This window comes from Python bivittatus, unplaced genomic scaffold (assembly GCF_059951505.1).
Source record: "Python bivittatus isolate LINGU-HERP-01145 unplaced genomic scaffold, Pbiv_v1 ctg000070_np1212, whole genome shotgun sequence".
In the NCBI taxonomy this organism is placed as follows: Eukaryota; Metazoa; Chordata; class Lepidosauria; order Squamata; family Pythonidae; genus Python; species Python bivittatus.
Window position 1 is genome coordinate 50,246,465 of NW_028277034.1, and position 21,167 is coordinate 50,267,631.

The 21,167-nt window shown below is 42.0% G+C and overlaps 1 protein-coding gene across 2 annotated transcripts in view; it reads right to left on the reverse strand.

Moving 5' to 3' along the window:
• Positions 1–537: 537 nt before the first annotated feature.
• The window catches only part of FRAS1 (Fraser extracellular matrix complex subunit 1), a 312,542-nt gene continuing 291,912 nt past the window's right edge, over positions 538–21,167 (reverse strand). The window contains exons 66-73 of one of the 2 annotated variants that reach the window (XM_088133146.1): positions 20,481–20,631; positions 20,153–20,260; positions 18,934–19,093; positions 16,489–16,605; positions 10,049–10,215; positions 8,392–8,597; positions 5,908–6,054; positions 538–4,642 (exon numbers count right to left, since the gene is read on the reverse strand). In XM_088133146.1, coding sequence (XP_087989272.1) covers positions 4,046–4,642; positions 5,908–6,054; positions 8,392–8,597; positions 10,049–10,215; positions 16,489–16,605; positions 18,934–19,093; positions 20,153–20,260; positions 20,481–20,631 — 1,653 coding nt within the window. In that variant the 3' untranslated portion in view covers positions 538–4,045. The remainder of the gene's footprint in view (positions 4,643–5,907; positions 6,055–8,391; positions 8,598–10,048; positions 10,216–16,488; positions 16,606–18,933; positions 19,094–20,152; positions 20,261–20,480; positions 20,632–21,167) is intronic. The other variant, XM_088133147.1, reaches the window with a different exon arrangement.

The window sequence follows — 21,167 nt, forward strand, 5'->3', positions numbered from 1 at the left end:
AGGCAACTTTATGAGGAGATGGATCCAATAATGATGGGATGAAGTCTACCTCACATGAATGTTATCCTCTTTACATGTTCTATACTGAATGTGTTAAGTGTAGAGTCTTAACATGATTGCCTTTCTCAGATGTATTCCTAGTCTCAAACCAGCTTGGATTCCCTTCTCTTATGGTAGTGAATGGGCAGGCTATCCCACTTTTCCCCCTCTATTGGGATCATGTAGGCAGGGAAATCACAAAGGCAGATGGGCTACTGCAATTTTTTTCACAATGGGCTCAGCCATGCCACTACATCTAGGTTGCCCAGGATGGTAGGAAGCCATCTCAAGGATCTTCCTAAGGCTTCCTACCCTGTTAGCCTAATCAGCCCCTGACACGTCATACCCTTCCCATTGCCCCCATTAACAGTATTCAAGAATGTGGCTCTCTTCTTCCACATTAGGTTAAAGAGTACCACGGTTCTATCGGCCCCAACGCTAGAACTACTTTTTGAAAAAACCCTGCAGACGATTCAGATGGAAGGCAGATTCTGGTAAAAAGTAACCAAAAGTGGTTTATTAGCAAAGACAACAACAGAAAGGCATCATGGAAATTACAAATAGACTGATGCTCTGAAATACAGAACATACTGAGGTTCAAGAAACATGGTTGACAGCACCCAATGAAATCACTTTGGAGCATCAAAAGACCTTACCTGGAAGGACAGTGTGCCATGAAAAACAAGAGGACTATTAGGTCTACACAGAGAAGCTAGACTTGCTTGCCTGCATGTCAGCAGTGACATTTATAATAGAAAAAGGCAGCATAGGAGACAGCATAGGTGCTCCTGGCTCTTGCTTTTATAACACTGTAATAATTATTTCTACAAACCCCAACACACGTGACACAACTTGTACCTTTCAGGTGGGTTCCCCACAATTTCCAAATGGCCCGGCCAATCTCGTTGATGAAGCATGTTGGCCATTCGGGGTAATAGTGGGGCACAAGTAGTTGCCTGGAATGATAACAAGACTTGTGTACGTTGCATTTTCATCCTACAATGTTACCATGGAGACTGCAATGCCACCTCCTTAACCTTAGAAATCTCCTGCAGAGAGAATATGACTTGTTCAAGGTCATCCAATGAGCTTGGTGGAGAAGCAAAGTCTCAAAAGCTGACCCCACCAGGCTGGTTTTATTACAGCCAAATCTAGCCATTTAATGTGGGCACAAGGGCTTTGACACCCACACCAAGCTGTGCTATCCAGAGGGGTTATTCTCATGCCCCTCAAGGAAGGAGGAAACCCTGGTTTGTGACTCATTATCCCAGGTTTTTCCTTCCTGCCACAGAAAGCTTGGGGATTTCTGCGGAGATCCACACAAGTTCAGTTTGTTTCTAATCCATTTCCATGGAGGGAGCCAATCCACACCTTTATTCCTCTGTATGTGCTGCCTTACAAAAAGCCTGTGAAAATAAGAAGGATGCTTATTCAATTTAAGTTTGGTATGAGCAAACATGAACCTCTGAACTGGAGGAATATTCTATGGGACAGAAACTCCAGTTGTCTGATTTAGCATTCAGTGGCTGTAGGGAAAAGATTCCTGCTTCTACTCAGTTACCAGCATCCACTGCTTTTGTGGCCATAGTAGGCTTAGCAACACAGAGATCAGAGAGAAGTTTTGCTCTGTGTTTGGCAGAAAAACCTTATCTTGAAGACACCAAATAAAAGGAAATGAGAAAGCAGATAATCATCAACTGAAGTCCTGGGCTTTTAGGATGTTTTGTTCTGGTGACACAATGGCTTGTAATATCAACGTAGGACCAGGAAGACTTTTAACATAATTCTCTTCCACATGGCATCCTGCATTGATAATATGCACACAAGCAGCATGGGAGAAGCTCAAAGGCACCATTAGTGTCATGTGTGAGGAAGCAAGTCAAATGAACCTTAATCTTGTTTTGATGTACATACTGAGTCAGTTGTTTTCCATCAGATGCAAAGTTCCTGCTGTCTTCCCCAATTTGGTACCTATTCCATCCATATTCACTGCAGTCATTCTGGTGGATGAAATGGAAGATAAAATCTAGCACATCTAGAAGACATTACATTATAGGGAAAACTGGTTTATTGTACCTAATAATGTTGTTTTTGGCATGCCGAACCAGCTTTGTGAGTGTCTCCACTTGCCTTCAAAATGAAGATTCACTTTATCCTGAGCAAGCTTTGGTAAATAATTTGGATAATGTTGCTTTGGGAGTTAGGAGCTTGTGAATTATTGAGACATTTGCATCACCAGTGTCATATACCAAAATCCAAGGGCGATGCAATATATAAAATGATTGGGCAAATTGGCTCAAATCAAGTGCCTAAGCTAAGAGGGTAATGAATTAGATTTCTGTGCAGAACATGAGTTACTTGCTGCTCTGCACCACACAAGGTTTCTGGATTAAATTACGCTGATAGACAGAAGGAGTCCTAAATAGTATTGTAAATTAAGTTTAGCAATGATTTTTGGCACAGTTGGTTTTCATTTCCAAAAAAATGAAATATTGGATATTTCTGGCAAACCAGAAATATCCAATATTATAAAGGAATCTTTTTAAAAACCTGCATTTAGGACACCTCCCCCCCAAAAAAGGATTCATTATAGCAGATGTTTCAAAATAAGGTGAAACAACAATGGACAATGAGAAAAAACTAATGCTTTCTTATTTCTTTCAGCCAGTTGACACAACTCACCCAATACACTTTATCATAGTCAGCTTACCTCTTTATAGATTAAAGGTGAGCACTTGAAAATTGATCTACAGAAAGTTTCCTACAACCAACCAATTTCTCATTATCAACCATTCTTGCTCAACAAACAGAATGAGTTTATCGCCTGGGGAAGAGTGAGATAGGAAGCTAAAGTGTACATTGTAAGAGCTTCTTCAAGATATCCTGCTGAAGAAATGCCAGTGGCATGGGACACAGAGCCATGTTCAGCTTTTCAGTTTGCCCAATTACACCAAAGACCTTTTTGTCTGGTTTGCCAGAAATATCCAAGAACACAAGGGCTCTTTCAAGTGTATACCCTCCATATGACCCTATACCAGTACTTCCTAAGCTTTAGGGAGCAGAGGAGATCTCAACTTGGAAAAGTATGGGGCACCCAGCTGCTCCACTGCCAATTTGGTGTCCATGCAAAGATGAGGTTTGTGGGAACCAGACCATCTATGATTAGTAATACACAAGCATCACTAAGAATTCAGGGATAGGAATCACACTTTTTTCAGCTGCCACTGCACTAATGATGTTACCTAACCTGGTAGTGAAACATCTGTAGGAAAACAACCAAGCTCGGAGAATACCAAGAACTCAACATTGGTATTATCTTATATAGATCTGTTGGTTCACCCAAATTACATGAATCTGATAGAGACCCTGCTTGTCCTCAAGGCATTTGGGTTTCAATAATTTCATCCTTCCATCTGTACAGCAACAGGCTTCACTTGTTGGAAGGAACCGGTGTGGAGGAACCAGTGTGAAAATGCTCCAACAGAAGTTAGTACAAATGGTCTAACAAATGCATCACTGGAACTGCAAATCCTTCATCAGTCAACTGAATGGGGGAAATCCAAGGGCAACTTGCTATCCCACACACAATTTCTGTACTGTGCTTCTTCTACCTCCAAAGTAGACACACACAAGGCATCTTTGTTTTTATTCAACCAGTTCTGCAATGAGAATTCAACAAGCCAACAACAGAAGAGGTCTGGGAACCATAGCGAGATTGGCACTCCAAGGTGGCCTACGAGGTGCGTTTCAGTCCTTCCTCTCCTCAGGTGGTTTTGCTTTCAGTGAGGTAGCTCCATTGTAGAGTGGAAGCATGCAAAGATACCTTGCTTGATCATTGCTTCAGCAAACAAAATGCAAAGATCATGTTCTTCCCTTTTCCCACAAGACTACTATAAAAATACCAGAATGGGGTTTTTTTTAGAAAAAATTATAGAAGGATTCTTCCCCCCTCCTTTTTACAATTTATATAAAGACATTTCTCCCTTTCCCCCAAATGTGCAGGCCATTAAACTTCTGTCCCATCATGTAAATTGTTATGAACTTTCACCTCCAAGTTCATTTGCTTGACCTTTGTTCCTCTGACCTTATAGGCACCTTCATTTTCACAGAGAAGGTTGAGGTTCTTCACTGTGCAGTAATGTCCACTGACGTTCTTCTCCATCCTCTCGGCATACCCCTTGGCTGCCTCAACTTTAGTGTTGAGAGGGTATTGCTCTGCCATCTCTTTGGCTGCCTTCTTCTTCTTCCTATGCTTCCGACACTTCCTAGTTACAAAGCAGATGGACAAGAGTATAAGGAAGAGAAGCAGGATTGCTGCAAAGGCGCTGCCAATGGAAGCTCCCGTTTGTGAAAGGGAGGCAACAGTTATGGCCTCTTGTTGTTCCAGGTTGAGAGACTTCATGTTAGTCCCATTTTTAATTTGATCTCCTTCATTGTCATAGATTAAGGAGTCATCCAGAACAGGGACACCCTTGTGGTCTACAAGATCCCGGCGGCCACGCTTCAGCTGATGTATAACAGAGCGTGGCATCCGGGGGCCCCCAATTGTCTCAGGACCAATGACATAGATCACTTGAAGATACCACTGGTGTCCAGCTTCCACCTGAACAAAAAGACAAAACAAGCACAACATTCAGAAGATGTGATTTCTAGTTCTGTTGTAATGTACATCACTATTTCTCCTGGAGGTAATTAGTGGGCTATACGAAAGAACAATGAACAACAATCCTGTCATTGAAAACAAGACTTTGTTTTCAGTAACAGTTGATTGTACTTTCTCAGAATAGAGTTCCATATTTGGGATGCTGCTGCAGAAAAGACCCTGCTCCTGGCCTCCACTCTATGTGCCACACCCAGTGGAGACCACAAGCAAGGTGCCTCCAGCTCATTTAATGCCTAGACTGGATGATACTGGGGAGGCAATATTTTAAGAGCTTGGGAACTAAGCCACTACTTCAATAAAATCTTCTTTGGTTACTGTACAAACCTAATTTTACAGTTATGGTTCTCACTCTTGATTGGGCAAATTATTAATATTTATTACAGATATTATAGGTATCATCCTCCCATCATATGCCCAAGGTAGCTTACAAAAAAGGAACAGAATGATTAAATGCAGAAACAAGGCAAATCAGGACCTCAGCAAGACCACAACTTTATATGAGATTACATTCCTAAAGGTTTGGGAAAAGAAGGAGTTTGATGAAATGATAACAAAGAAGCTTTACATGGGAGATTTTAAGATACAAGAAATTGTAGGTGGAGATGGCCTGTACCCTGAAGTACCCTAACTGCAAGCCACTCAGGTCTTTAAATATTCTTTATTTTTAAAGAATAGCATTTTCAAGTGGGCCCAGAATTCTAGGAGAGCTGGAACAACTGACCCAGCACAGAGGCACTATCATCATAATGCCCAGTTCCAATTAGTAGGGCACATTTTGTATTAATTGCAATTTCCCAAAACTCTTCAAGACAGTCCCACAAATAGATACTGAAGGCTACAAGTTCATTGATAAATGAGGCAGGTTTACAGCTGACATGCCAGTGAATCCATGCTGGGAAAAAGCACTATGTACCACAAAATAAACTTGCTACAGAAGAAGGAGCACATCCAACTGTGAACTTATTCTGGAGGACATCAACATCCTCTCCAAGACAGGATGAACACCATTCTCTTTAGTTGAGAAGCCACCTAATCACCCTGCCTCATTCAATAAATATGAGAGCACAGAGCCACACCCCAAATACTTCTCTTTCCTCCTTATGTCAGCGATAAAGAAGAAGAGATTCTACAATTCTCCTGCATCATCAACCCTGAAAATTTCAATAATGGATTCTAACGCATGTATTAACTTGTATGCCATGTACCTTATACAGGGCGTCCACCTTCATGATGAAACCATCCACTCCAGGCATGCTGCTGACCAGGTGGAAATCTGGCAACTCAGATGCAAAATACGCATCAAAAGGGACATCATGGAAATATCTGTCGGTCACTTCTGGTTGATTCCGATCCTGCAGTTTAAAGAATTGATGACAAGGTAAGGACGCAAGGTAAACAGTGCCATCAGGATATGGTAAGTCGATACACTCAACCAATACTTTCTGACAAATGCTGTCCAGAGGTGTGAGAACTGCAACCCGCAGAATTCCCTTCACACTGCTGGCCAGGAATTCTGGGATTTGCAATCCTAATGCATCTGGAAAGCCCCAATTTGGGCAAGACAGTTCTAAGATCTGGAAATCAGAATCAGTCTTGCTAAACTAGATCCCACTTAGAAATATAACAGTGCCAGGGTGGATTCCTAGAGAAGGAATCAAGTTGACTTGATTGGGAAAAGTATCAGCTGTGTGGTGCTCATCTAAGATCCTGGGTGATTTACCTGATTCTAATCTATGATTAGGGGACGTGGGGGCGCAGTAGCTTAATGACGCTGAAAGTCGCCGGCCAGAAATGATCGACATTTCAGCGGTTTGAGCCCAGCTCCGCGCGGCAGAGTGAGCTCCTGTCTCCTCCCCAGCTTCTGCCAACCCAGCAGCTCGAAAACTTCTGTGAGTAGATAAATGGGTACTTTCACCCCGGTGGGAGGAAAAATGCTGGCGGCACCTTGCACGGGAGACGGGACCAGTTGCCGGTAACGTGGAAGCCACGCATACCTGAAAAAGGTGCGAAGCAACGGAAACCCCGCCTCCTGCGCTCGCCAGCTGGGCTCTGGCCTAGGAAGGAGGCAATGGCAAACCACTTCTGAAACACCTTGCCTTGAAAACTGCAGGGACTCGTCCAGGCAGTCGCCGCAGAATTGGTCACGAATGAGTGTGGATAAAAAAAAAAAAAATCTATGATTGCTATTCTAGATGAATTATCCATCCACTAAAACACAGATGAATAATTTGAGGCTCGTAAGGCTATATGCAACCTTGGAGATCTTGAGTGCGGTCCACCATGAGTGCCTCAGTCCCTGAACTGCCTCTTGTTACTTAACTATTTGATGAGCTGGAAAAGGAGATTTGTCCTGGTGTGGTGGTGCATTAAAACGATGTCTTCACTATCCAATCTCCTCTGGGGGGCAGGGGAGGAAAGGCACAGAGCATGCATTCATACACACCACCCTCCCAAGTAAATAGTACACTTTCTAAGCTTCCTAGTTGGCTGGTGCTGGGGAAAATACCTATCAACAAGGAAAAGGGGAGAAGAGATGCTCTTCCTGAAACCACCCTTCCATAGTAGGGTGAACTACTATGGCCTTCTGAAAGTTGCTGGTAAAATATAATTGTTATTACAACAGAAGGAAAAAAAATACGTAGGGAGCAATCATTCACAATTCATACAAAACCATTAAAAAATCATATGAAATCATATGAAAAGTTCCTAGAGTATTCTCTACCCTGGACCTGAACTGACACTTGATACGCTATTCAAAAGCTAAGCACTACATTGTTTTCACTGAGAAATCCTCTGAAAAGTTTCAAAACTATTAGCTGTAGAAAGAAGAAGTTTGTTCATTTCCTTCCTGTGTGCATCCCAGTCAGATTACGTGGTGTCGGTGGTGGGATGGAGAAATGAATGGGTCTCTTTTTCCTTCTGTTGTTAAAAGAGGGGGAAAATGATATATCCGTTTCTGCACCCTCAACACACTGCTGTTTGTAAAATGGTACACTGTACAATGGCAAACATGTCCCTATTTATTTATTATTTAGATGAGATAAGGCAGGATGATGGGGCAGGAAGATGGAAAAGGCAAAGAGGTGGTGGTGACTCCAAATACCTCTCACCCAATACTCCTTCAATGCAAAAATGCCAATAATCTCCATGTCATCTGAATCTTTTGAACAACAATGGAAAGGAGCCCAAAATATAGTGATAGAACATCTGTTCCACAGGTTCAGTCCATGCCATCTCCAGGCAGACCTAGGAAATAGCCCTGTCTGAAGCTATAGAGAGCTGTTTCCAGTAATCATAAACAATTCTAGCTCACTGAAGTAGTGGTTGGCTTGATGTAAAGGACTGAAATTGGGCCTCCTGAATGCTTGAGGGCACTTCATAGCCTAGAAAAACTGGACGTGGAACTTGACATTCACAGAAACCATACTTTGCTTCTGAGTGACCTTGGCTCCAGGGATTTTACACTCTTGACCTACCATACTGTTATTTGATTGCCTTTTAATAAGCTTCTCTCACTCCAATCTGTCATCAGAAGTAGACGGACTCATTGTATGCATCTGTGATTAATTAATAGGTACATTACATTCCAGTACTATAAGTTACCACTATTACAGGGCAACAGTTGTCCTTATTCCCATCCTGTATTCACAAAAGTCCCCAAAGTATATCTTATGAGTTGTACTATGTACCAGCAGCAGAAATCTGTGCTTCAGGTGCTTGCTAGGCTGGATGCAGCCATACTGGGGTCCTTCATTATATATTGTGCCAGTTGGATCAAAGAACGGGACATAGCCATCCTTCCCTGTGCACAGATACACTTTTTCCAGCTGCAATTTGTAGGCAGAATTGAGGTTTTGCTCTGGGTTCCACATCACCCGGCCATACAGGATTTGACCTGAGTAAAGAAATACATTGATATCAGCCTGATGCCATGAATTTTGTCCAAAAGGACAAGCATAAAGAGAAGTGTGTCCTAGTCCTCATGCTAGCAAGAAAATGGCTGCACTATTCAAGGTTTTGCATTGTGATAGAAGATGCTGGGGAACAAGAAGACGCCTTGAACCTGTGCATGCCAAATGTTCCCAGCTGACCCCCTGACCATATGTTGGTGTTGCAAATCCCCCAATTCCCCTTCCAGCATGACCGTTGGCTTGGAATCCTGGGAATTCTATGACCACATCAAGTTGGCCTCCCAACCAATTCTTGAAATCTTGAAGCAAGGTATTGTTGAAGGCTTTCACGGCCGGAATACGATGGCTGGTGTGGTTCTTCCGGGCTGTGTGGCCGTGTTCTGGAAGTTTTGTTTCCTAACGTTTCGCCAGCATCTGTGACTGGCATTTTCAGAGAGCAGGAGCACAGACAGGAGCAGTTCTGAGCACAGAGAGAAACAAAACTTCCAGAACACGGCCACACAGCCCAGAAGACCCACACCAGCCATCTTGAAGCAAGTTTGAATGAAAAGAGGCAGAGTTTAAGTTCAGTTGAAGCATTCTGCAAAATATGCAGCTTTCCATAATCATTTCTCAATGTTTAAAATATACAGTACATATTTTAAACATTACCGCATCCTGCTTTATAGTGTATATATACATATATTAGACATATATTAATATATTAAGCATGCATTAAACATTACCCCATCCTGCTTCATGGGATATATATACATATATTTAACATATATACATATGTTAACCTAAATGCATACATTAAAATATTAAGTATCTATTACACATTACCCTCTTGCATTTAAGGAAGTTTACTCACATGGCTTCCTGCAAAACATACTGCTAAGCAAGAAACTCTAGGAACTATAGTTTAATAAAATAAACACCATATCAATCTTAGAAGGGTCCTTCTAAAATCTCCATGTATCATCATTCTCAGGTCTGCAGAGGAACAGGACCCAATGTTCTAAAAAGGGCAGCTATGAACAAGCCGGGGTCTGCAGGACGCTTCCAATGCATTCCATTAAGCTTTTATGTGACCCTAGCGGACTGCTGGTCATATACGTCTTCCATCTTTTACTGAAATAAAGGGGCCCAGAGAAATACCCCTTGTTTACCCTTCTTTGCTTTTCATATGCCACTGAAGGGGAACTGCTTTGTTTGACTTCCCCGTTGTGTCCGGATCGGCTGAACACCACACCTTCATGATATTTGCCTCGCTATAAAAATTGCTCTCTGGAAGGAGGGTATTAGGCCCTTCTAGTTAGCTGTTGTTTCACTTACGTTGCAATTCAATCTAGTGTATTTTCACGCAGCACATTTCTTTCATCCTCCCTGGTGTTTTCTTGTGATTCACTTGGAGAGCTGCATACCCCGTTTAAATCTGAAACACAAATCATACCCTTGGAAAAAGCTCCCTTGTAGTCCATCTCGGCCATTGACATTTCAGATTTAGTTGGGTCCATGAGAAATACTTTCTCATTATTGCAGAGCTGAAACTCCGTGTTCAGGGAGTACACGACAGGAACTGGCCGGTTAGTCTGCTGAAAGGCAATTGGGATCAAAAATCTAAACGGGGAAGAAAGGAAATAAAGAAATAAGATTAATGAAATAACAATCCCAGAGTATTATTTCCCAACTTCTCTTTGAGAGCTCAAGGAAGTATATGTGGTGCATTACCTAAATGTTATCCCCTCTGGGCTTGTCCTCCAGGAACAGCCCCAGAGAAAAATCAGCTGTTCTGCCAAATTCCCAGCAATTAACAGTTATAAAAATCTCTTTGCAGTCAAGAGGAGACAGATCTTGCATCTCCAAGCAAACCACCATCTTCCTCTTATTTGAGAAGGATTGAGAGAGAGTGATTGGTCCAGAATTACTATCATCAAGTAGGTTATTTAAATGGACCTATTTTCTGGGTTCACAAAATACACCAAACCACAATCTAAGCAAAACAGGTTAAGTTTGCACAATGCACTAAGTCGCTGAAACCAAGGCTGTAACTCCTCAAGCTGAGTGTGGTGCGCAAATGCATCTTCCAGGTTTTATCCTGATCTGGTTAAGTATGCTATAGTGTAGTGAAGTTTATGGGTCAATCCAAAAGTCATTCTAGGTCTGTTTCAACTCAAGTAATGTTGACATTTCAAAATACCTTCAGGAGGACTTCAGGAAATCTGAAAATAGGTTTTCTATCAGGACATATTACTTGAAGCCTACTTGGACAGAACTTTGGACTCGCTAATAGTCCTGGCAAAGTCCTGGCAAAAGGAGATTAACATTTCAAAGCCAAGGAAACAGAGTTCCAGTTTTCCCAACCTAGCTCCTTCCAGGGCAGTGAAAGTGCCTAGCATTCTCACCACCTTGAAGATTGCCATGTGAGCACACACCACTATTTAATTAAGCAACCATGAACTCGGAGAACATAGAGCAAAAAACAGTCCTCTTAAACAAGAAAATCAGTTGTATGTTAAGAGAAATATACTTACCAAAAACATCTACATTCAGTAGGTTCCAAGAGACACCTTAGTTTCATGGCCAGCTGCTTAAGTCCCTCTGCATGGCTTTTAGTAACCTCCCCACCATCCCCAAGAACAATCAAAATATTTTCTCTTCAAGAAACAGCAATGTCTTATCTGCATAGACCTTCTTAAGTAAACTTTGCTTACCCCACCTAAGTAATCTGTGTTTGCTAGGAATCCCAAACATCCTGATAAGTGAGTTAGGAATATCTGGTCTGTAGGACAAACTCAGGGCAGATCAATGCTTTTTCCTCGTCCCACAGCCAGCCTGGGCCACTCACCACTTCTTGAGTGCTCGAGTGGATGACACTGTCCCCCGCTACTCCCAGCCCATTGCAAATGACCCCCGCCCATATTTGTAAGTTCTGCTCCAAACCTTTTGTGGTCCTACCCTGTCTTCAGCCCTTCCAAGCAGATGGTCTGCTTCCTTCTGATCTAGTGATAGCCCCAACTCCAAATGGCGATTGCACCTGGCATGCCCCCTCCATTCCAGTGGCTGGTTATTATTATTTATTAAATTTCTCACCCGCCCATCTCCCCCCAACGGGGGAACTCTGGGCGACTCACAACAAACATTAAAAACATAAACACACCCCCATGCTTGAGATATTCCCTCCCCACCCCAGGCCAAGTGGCAGAACCAGGTCTGGTTGCTGCCCTGCTCAGCCATTTTGTCCTAAGCTATCATGCTTTACTTTTTTAAAAATTATTTTGCAGTTCATCCGATGATGGCCTGTTAAATCAATGAACTTGGTTCTTTCCCCTGTGTTTTCCCACCCTCTCCAGAAGCTCATAGCTCCATTCAACCCCTATATCCCCCAGGAGACTCCCTTTTGGTTTCTGTTCAGGCTGGGTGAAGCATGCTCTCCTTGCTTCCCCAGTCCCTACCACAGCATTGCAAAGCTTTCCTTTCTCATTTTTTCTCCTTAAATCTTTAATGGCAGAGCAGACTCGTTGGAATGAAGCTACACAGTTTTAATGAATGCTATTTTGCCTTGATGGAGCCGAAGCATCAGTTCTTCCTCGCGGTAAAGATTCTATGGATGTATATTTGAATGTAGGAATGAAGGAACAACCTGTACCCTTTGAATATTACACCATCAGATCAATAAAAGTGCAATATGGGGGAAAGGAAAGAGTCTGTGTTAGTGACAAAAGAGAGAATGTGGGAAGGGAATGTGAAGAAGACATGTGGTGGCTGAACTAAGCACAACCTGGCCCAGGGACAAACCACGGCAATCCAGATTGGAATTTTTAAAGCTGGCTTCAGGAGCAGCAGCTTAGTCTCCCTTGGTGAATTGTCCTTAGGGCAGCCCTGTTAGAGGATCAAAGGAAGTCCTGAAGACAACACAGTTAGGCAAATCCAGGGTTAAGGTAACATTTGAGGTGTTACAAATGGCATGTTTTCCCACCTACATCATAGTGCCTTCTCTTCTAATCTTATGAGTCTGTCTTCCCCCAACTTTAAAAATAACATATTTTGCCCTGACACAACCTTCTCCAAGTTGGACTTCGACTCACATCACCCCCAGATCATCACCATTAGCCAACTTGGTGGGGAGTCACATCTGGGAAGACTGCCTTCAGAGAATATATGATCACATCTTCTAGTGCAACGATAGGCAACTCAGAGCACCCCAGATGTTGCACAACAATTTCCAGAATCTGTACCCAGCATTGCCAATGATGAGGGATTTTGGAAATTGTGGCTCAGCAACTTCAAAGCCAAGTTTATGTGACACATTTTACTAGGGCAAGGAAAGACTCAACAACTGCATTTATCCAACAAGCTGAAGTAGTTAGCTTTAACTTTGGTTATTTTGGGTGGTATAAATGTGTTAGTATAAACTCAGCATGTTTGCTTAGTTAATGATCCAATCTATTAACTGAACCCAGAAAGATGGGTTAATTTGGTAACAGGCAAGTATGTTGTGTGAAGCCAGTCCTTGAGTGCCACCCAGCTCATCTAACACATGCCTCCTTTTTCCCCCTGAAGCAAGGTAACCCATGCCATCTCCCACCCCTCACCACCAGCTGTCCCCAATCTGCCCCTTTCCTTATGCTTTGGGAGAGTCTCAGATTGGGGAAGGTTGCAACAGAACATTGTTCAGTAATAGCAAACACTGTAATCATCAAACTATCACTGGCGTGCAGAAATCCAGACATCCATTAGATGATAGCAAAGAGTTGGTAATTTTAATCACCTTCCAACTGAAAGACCTATGTCAAAATTCCAGCATGGATTATAAATTTAAAAAAAAGGGGGGGGGAGCTGAAAGAGAAAAAAAATCCTCCAGTCTCACTTCACCTGTTTGATCAGAAATCATGCATTTTTGCTAGCTGTTAATAAACAAAATAAATGAATGAAGCTTTGTCTTAAACACAGATTTCCATTTTTGCACTAGTCCTCAGCAACCAAGAAATCTATGGACATTAACTTAGATCATTCATCATTCATTTTAACCACCCTTGGTTCAAAAATGGGCTGGATCCAAGAAAATTGGAAAAACACTGCATCGTAGACACAGCAAATCCCAAAATTTTAATTGCTAACAAAGCTACAGGACTAACGCCCGAACAGGCAAAGTGACAGTAGTAAAGATGTTTTACATTGTTCTGCTCATGCATTTTTTAAAAGAATATATGGAAAAAAATCCCTTTGAAATTTTGTCTAAGTTGGTCTTAGAAATCACGAAGATTGCCTGTATAAACATTTAGAGGTTTTTCTTCTTCTCCCCCATTCTTTTGGTTGGTTTGCTGGTGAATCAGTGGGAGCAAGCCGTGTGCCATGTGGTTGGACATAATCAAAACAAGCGTATACACCCCAACCTGAAGCTTGGCACAAAGGAAAGGCAGTGACCTTAGGATCACAGCTTTAAAGTTACTCTTCCCCCACTCAGCGCTGGCTTGTCAGAAGCCACACTGCACTGCCAGCCAGAAGCAGTTATAAGAATGCTGTCAGTGGCATCTGATCTAAGCAAAATGAATGTACAAATAACAAGAGAAATCTGCCCGTGTTTTCCCTACAGCATCAAAAAGAATATCTCAGGAATTATAATGTTTCTGAACCTTCACAGAAGAACTCTGTTTCCCCTTCCTTTTCAATTATTGCCTATTTGTCTTTGTCATTTCTTTGAATGGCAAACAAATCAGGGACTGGGTTTTTTTTTTTTCTATTAGCAATTTATCTTTGTTGGAACATACAGAAGGTTTCCATATTTAATAACAGTATTAGTAAACAAGGAGTGCAGCAATGAAAGTAACTTGCCTACAAGGCAACAGAATCCTATTTCCTTGAAGATCTGATTTAAATTAATGTTTTACACTTGTATTCCAGGAAAAGCTATGTTATTATAGCTGGAGGTGGCAGCAGGGGGGTTGCAGAGAGGGAGAGAAAGGTGTGAGGATGTGCAATGTGTGCATAAGAGTTTGTTAACCCCTTGACTCTCTGCATCGTTTCCACAGCGGGAAGACACATTCGCTCTTTGAATAGCTGATCAGTACTCATTCAACGTGCTGAAAAAAGGATGTGCCTTCAAAACGTCTTTGAAAGAAAGAGAATTTCACAGAAAAGGCCATGGGGGGGTGGGTGGGATTATTGCACCAATCGCAGCTGACATCTGAGCACTGATGCTTCATATTCCTTTTTTTAGTATTGTTTTAAATTTTGGATGTATTATGTGTTTTAGATATATTTATAGTTTTAATGTTTTCTGTAAGTCGCCCAGAGTCTCCTATTGTGGGGGAGATGGGCGGGGGAGAAATCCAATAAATACTAATAATACTACTACTACTACTACTACTAATAATAATATTTCATTGTTTCAGCAGTGTCCACAAGGATGATCACTGACTTCAAAATGGCAGACCCGGTTGGGCCATCAAAGCCCCGCCCCTTTGTGCATGTGATGCATGTTAAAAAGGGGCAGGGCCTTCATGGCGCAGTCGTGCCTGCCATTTTGAAGCCAGCAACCAAGGGAAGACATCAGGAGAGAACTCCAACAGGATTTTTTTCAGACATGATATTCCCATGATCGCTAAGGGGGAGCCCACTCCTTGAGAAATCGTAGAAATTCTTCTTGTCCCCGAGAAATTTGAAGACATTTTTCATCCAATTTCACTGCCTACATATTTGGTTGGGGAACTTCCAAAGGCCACTTGGACTCACTTCTACCAGTAGTTTTTCTGAAGCATTTTAGAAACGACTGCTTTGAGAAAAAGATGGGGGTGCAAGCCTCAATCTCCCTTATCCCAATCGCTCTGCAAGAAAACTGCAACTGTGCTTGCTGAATGTAGTTCCTATTTGCTTGTAGACTTTCCCAAATGACATGGATAAATTTGGTATGGAAGGGGCCAGTTTAGAGCATTATCTTCATGTCTCTTCCATACCGTTTTTCCAGACAGGCTAGAATGAGCTTGTATCTCCCACCATAAGGGGCACATGAGGATATTTTTGCAACTAAGAATGTTGAAACTCATTTGCTATCCATGCCAGATGACTTTAGTCAAAGGGAACCACTTCCATCAATCTGTCATCAGAATTCTTCCTCTTGTTCATTATGGAGACGGATGCAAAGAAATAGTATTTATATGTATGGAAAGACTTGAAGAGGTATGTGTGGGTACTGTTAGGGCCATTTTATATTCTCAGAGAGAGAGAGAGAGAGAGATTCTCTGTTACATTTTATACTACTGTGACTTTAAGGAGAAAAAAGGCCCATTTTCTCTGGTTTTACTCATGGCCATTGGGGGTTTTAGAAAAGGACACACCCACCTCCATGTATTCTATTCTTCTTGTTCCCCTATTCTTGAATTTCCCTCCCAGCTTTTTTGTCATTCCAATGCATTCTCAACTTTACAGGATCTTTCCCCGTGACTGAAAAGATTATAAGTCTCTCGGAAGGAGTTCAACTAAGACTGATCTTTACCTGATCCCAAGCACATATTGTTTTAAACTCTTCCTGCTTACATTCCACCAGACATGCCTAGACACTAATCCAGTCTCAGGTGCATCCATTAAAGCTCATCAGATGTTCCCCTGCCATTGTTTCTCTAACGGTCTCTATCTGTATTCTCCTTACTGAATTTAAGCTTACCGATATACAAGGAATGTATGCAAACCTGTACCAAAATGCAGTAGAGGTTGATGATGTAGCAAGGTAGAGAGAGATGCCTCTGCTATACTTTTCCCAATTCCAGAATTCAAAATAAAGTATTATTGCCTTTGGCCCTTTCTGCACATGCTGCAAATTTCCTTAATTGTTCTTTTCTTGTCTTAATAGCAATACTTATCTCCAAGCATGAAACAGCATAAACATCTACTTACTTTTCTGGAGCGTGAGCGGTGCAAGGTAATGGTTTATCTCCTGGATCAACCCAAGACTGTGTGGGTTGGACTGTACATGGTATTAAGGAGATGGTGTATTCTCCTGAATAATCTTTCCTGAAAACAGAGATAAAGCACGGCCATTAGTGCACTGAACTGCAAACTATTCTTTGTGACCCCAAGCCAATAATATTTTTATAGATTTAAACATATATCATCGATCTACCTACCTACCTGAATCAGAGTCCTGACCAGAGTCATAGCCAATGCAGGAGAGAAGAACTATAGCATGCCTGACAGATGGCCATCTAGCTTTTTTAAAAACACTGAAGTATTAAAATTATCTATAATCTAAAAATGGCCAAAATCTCACAAGTTCTTGTGAGCTTTTGAGCTCTGGTATTATTGTTAGGCAAAGACTTAGCTCTCTTAAGAAGTCTGTAGTGCTGGGAAACATGGGAGGAAAAAGATAATCAGCAGCAAGGTGGAAGGATTACAGCAATGATGGGTGCACTGTTGGAAGACTTGAAGGACCAGGTTGAGGACAGATTGTCGTGGAGAAAATCTGTTGGAAGACCTGAAGAACCAGGCTGAGGACAGATCGTGATGGAGAAAATCTATCTGTGTAGTCACTAAGAGTTGACACTGACTTGACAGCACATTATCAATCAATTATTGTTATTTTTTAACATCCTATAAAATATTATTATTATAGTAATCATTATATTAATTTCTGGCATCCACAACCTCACACAAAATTGTGGTACCCGCCATCTGAGAAAGATGTTTATCCCTCTTCTAAACATCCTATGACCATTCTGATCTAGAAGAATTTCCAGATGAAGTCTAGGTCAATAGGCAATGCAACCTGGGGTACCTGTGGATATCAGAAGTGCCACACACAGACAAAAAAGATGAATGACTTCTTTTTTAGCACTTCTGGATAATGAGTAAGGGGGCAACTCTTCTGTAAGTAGATCTGTCTTTAAATGGGCATCTAGAAGTGTTTGAACTTCTTGCCTCCAGTTGCCACTGTTTAAGACCTGGAAACACTAAAAGGCGATGTACAAATTCACACACGTAGTTTTATAGTTCTTCCAGGTAACCCAGATTCCAATCCCTTCTGCTCACTGTTATAAATTTCTTTCTTACTTTTCACAGTTCACCAAAGTTCAGGAATTTAAGTGCTGAATGTAACTCTGTACTCCAGATAACCTAGCACTGTATCGATAAGAGCACTCATTTCTTCTCCCTGCAGAGTTCTTAAGGAGCATATTAGCACAGAATTTTCTTAACTACGTCTCAGTCTCCTTATCTGAGAGTTCCACCTGGCTCAAAATGTCTAAACTTAGCAGCATCATGGATGTCACCAACTGCCCTAATTTCATAACTGTCCACTCTGACTCAGCAATAAGAGGGAGTTTAAGTCTTGTGTCTTCTCAGAAGAGCCTGGTCCAGTGGCAACAGTTTTATTTATTTTATATCCCCACCTCCCTCTTAAAAAAGTCTAGAGCAGCATCACGTCAGATCCGGTAAAGATGATCCCATAAGGGTGAAGGAAATGAGAGCTGATCAGATTTTCTCAAGGGGAGACAGAAGGAATAGTTCCAAGATCTTCCCTAATCAATGATTTCCTTAACCTGATAATTCTGCATGGCTTGCAAGAGAGGAATCTCAGTGAGAGAATTAGGCTTTAAGTATCCTTGACTGACCACCCCTCCTCTTACATTAGAAAGTGTTAGGATGAGAAATCTCTACCACTTCAGATGATGCTGAGTCACAGCCAACCACATCTCTCATCATTGGCTGACTGAGGTTGCTGGCAGTGACAATTCAGAAATGATTTGATGGTCATTTTTGTCTTGGGAGAGTCCTCAGAGCACAATCTTTTTGGGAGATAGTGAGCTTTTCACCAAAGAAATGTAAGCAGAGGTTGGTTGACCACCATTATAATCATCATAGAAACATAGGGGTGGAAAGGCCTTGGGGATCTTCTAGTCAAATTCCCTTCTGGTGGCAGGAATCCTTACACCATCCCAGCAAATGGCTGTTGAACCTTTGTTGGAAAACTGTCAGTGATGGAACCCCCACAATTCCAAGAGATAGGCTGTTCCACTGTATAATAGCTCTCACAGTCATGAAATTCCTCACTTCAAGTGTGGATCTACCTCTGTAAAGCTTCTACCCACTGGTTCTTGTCCTACCCTTGGAAGCTATGGAGAATAAATCCACACCTTTTTCCCTGTGACAGTTCTTCAAATATTTAAACTTGGTGATCTCTATGATCCTTCCCAACTCTATGGCTATGTTGAAAGTGGTTTCTATTTTAGCTTTTGCTTTTCTTCTGTGGGCTTCACAGCTGCCTAACTGGCAAAATCCATCCTTGGCCTTGATAGCAATTTTGATAGCAACTTCAATAATAATGCACTCAACTTTCCTTCATACCTGCTGTAGGAGCTGGTTGCTCTCCAGAGTTGATAAGGAGAGTCAAAAGTTTGTCCACTCCACAAGAGCTGTAGGTCAAATTCAATCCCTCCCAGGTGGTCAGGAGTCATGATAAAAGACTTGGCATTTGGCAGAGTGTGGTGTTCCATCACAAAGTGCCCTGTGCAGATGGGAATAAGCAGGTTCACTGTATTAAGGTCCATATTTCTCTTTGTATGTAGAGGGAAGAGGGAATGGCCTTGAAGAACAGGAGGAAGAGCTGCTACCAAGGCAACAGTCGGATAAAAGTGGCTTGAGCCCAGGCCAAGAATGTAATGTGAGTAAATGTCTCAGACAAGCCCCTCCATAGTTCACACAAAGATAAAGGGAGGGAGAAAGGAACTGCATTCAGACTTGCAATATTCTGTTACTAAAGCTTTACAATGAAAGTAGTCCTGACCTACATGGCATTGGTTTCCTAGTCTGGTCTGCCTTCAAGGGCTGACAGTGTATGTGTGAAGCAGAAAAGGAGTTAGCACTTTGAAGCAGCTTTCCCCAGTCTGGTGCCTTCCAGATGTTAGATTTTAGTTCTGATTCGCCAAATGAGCATAAGTACTCACTTCTGCCACGTATGGCACTGGTAATTCCCAGCTTCTGTACACACTACCCCTAAACTTTAATGAGGAATGCTGTGACATTCCACTCAATCAGAATCTAATTGCAAGGACAGAAGAATTTTCAGAATGCACCCTAGACTAGCTACTTTCTAGTGGATTCTGCACCTACTCCAAATCCATGAGAAGTGGGACCTAGCATAGCCCAAGATATTCAGCCATGCTACACCAACTTCCCATGCCTAAAAGCTTCTGGAGGAGGTGCAACAGTCTCAGGGCACAGCCCTGAAATTACAAGGAAAACAAACCAACAGAAAAAGATGGAAATAAAAAAAAAGTTGAGAGCCTTTGATCTCTGAATTTCAGCCCAGCAGCAGCAGGAAGACTTCATTATTTCTGTATTCAGAATCATAACTCTACAGTCCAACGTTCTTATTTCCAGGACTTAATCCAAGCTGATGCTAATCAGAATTTAGCTTTTGGAACATCAGTGAGGGTCAGGATACAATTTCAGGATAGATGCTTCCCTTCCACTATTGAAAAATACCAACCAGCATCCATACACATCTGGGATTCCAAGGCAGAAAATTTGACCTCCTTTGTTAATAATAACAAAGGACTATTACCTCTGAACTTGGCATGAGTTTTAAACTCAATGACCAGCCGACCATCATCTCGGATGTAGATCCTGATTATTTGCAGTTTGGCTGAAAGGACGCTATCTGTCTGTATACCTGAAGGAGAGAACGGCAACAGTTGGGCTTCCTCAACAGGGATCATGGATTAGTCATCAAATTGCCCTGCTCCCTCGGTTGGAGGCCAGTTCCAGCAAAAGGCAGCCAACAAGGTGCTCAAGAAGTCACTTGGCCAAACTGAGGGCATCTTAGCATCTCAGGAGAGCTACAGCTCATCCTTTCACCCCATGCCATGAAGAAAATATAACTAGCTGCCTACCTGTTCTCCAGAGAACGGTGTCATAGAAGAAGGAAAACTCCATTTCCGTGTGATGTTCAAGGGAGGCCCATCCTCTGGGTGCAGTTACGTAAACGTAGGAGACATAGAGCGGGACATGGACTGTTAAGAACGACTGAGCTGAATCTCGAACCTATCATCACAGAAAGAAAATAAGTACTGTACAGTTTTTACATATTGTCCTGCCTTTTTGTACAGCAGAGGGACTAATTTGCCCTGCAAGGCTCTTCCATCCAGCCATAAGGCCTCCTTCTTTGAAATTTAGCATTTATTATCTCCAGCCTCAAACTCCATAGCATCCTTTTAAATCTTTTAAATCTTTTTTCCTTTTTAGTCCAGAAAGAATGGTGACTCACCAAATGGAATTCTCTTATCCTGCCCCTACAAGGGAGGGAGGGAGGGAGGGAGGGAGGGAGGGAGGGAGGGAGGGAGGAAGGAAGGAAGGAAGGAAGGAAGGAAGGAAGGAAGGAAGGAAGGAAGGAAGGAAGGAAGGAAGGAAGGAAGGAAGGAAGGAAGGAAGGAAGAGCTCTTTTGACATTTTCTTTCTCATACATATGAAGCACCGAACTATCTCTTTCCCTGTTCCAGAGAAGGAAATTTAGAACCAATAAAAGAAAATGGAAATCTTATCACTTTACTTTATTACTGATTAATAATAAGTATGCATGA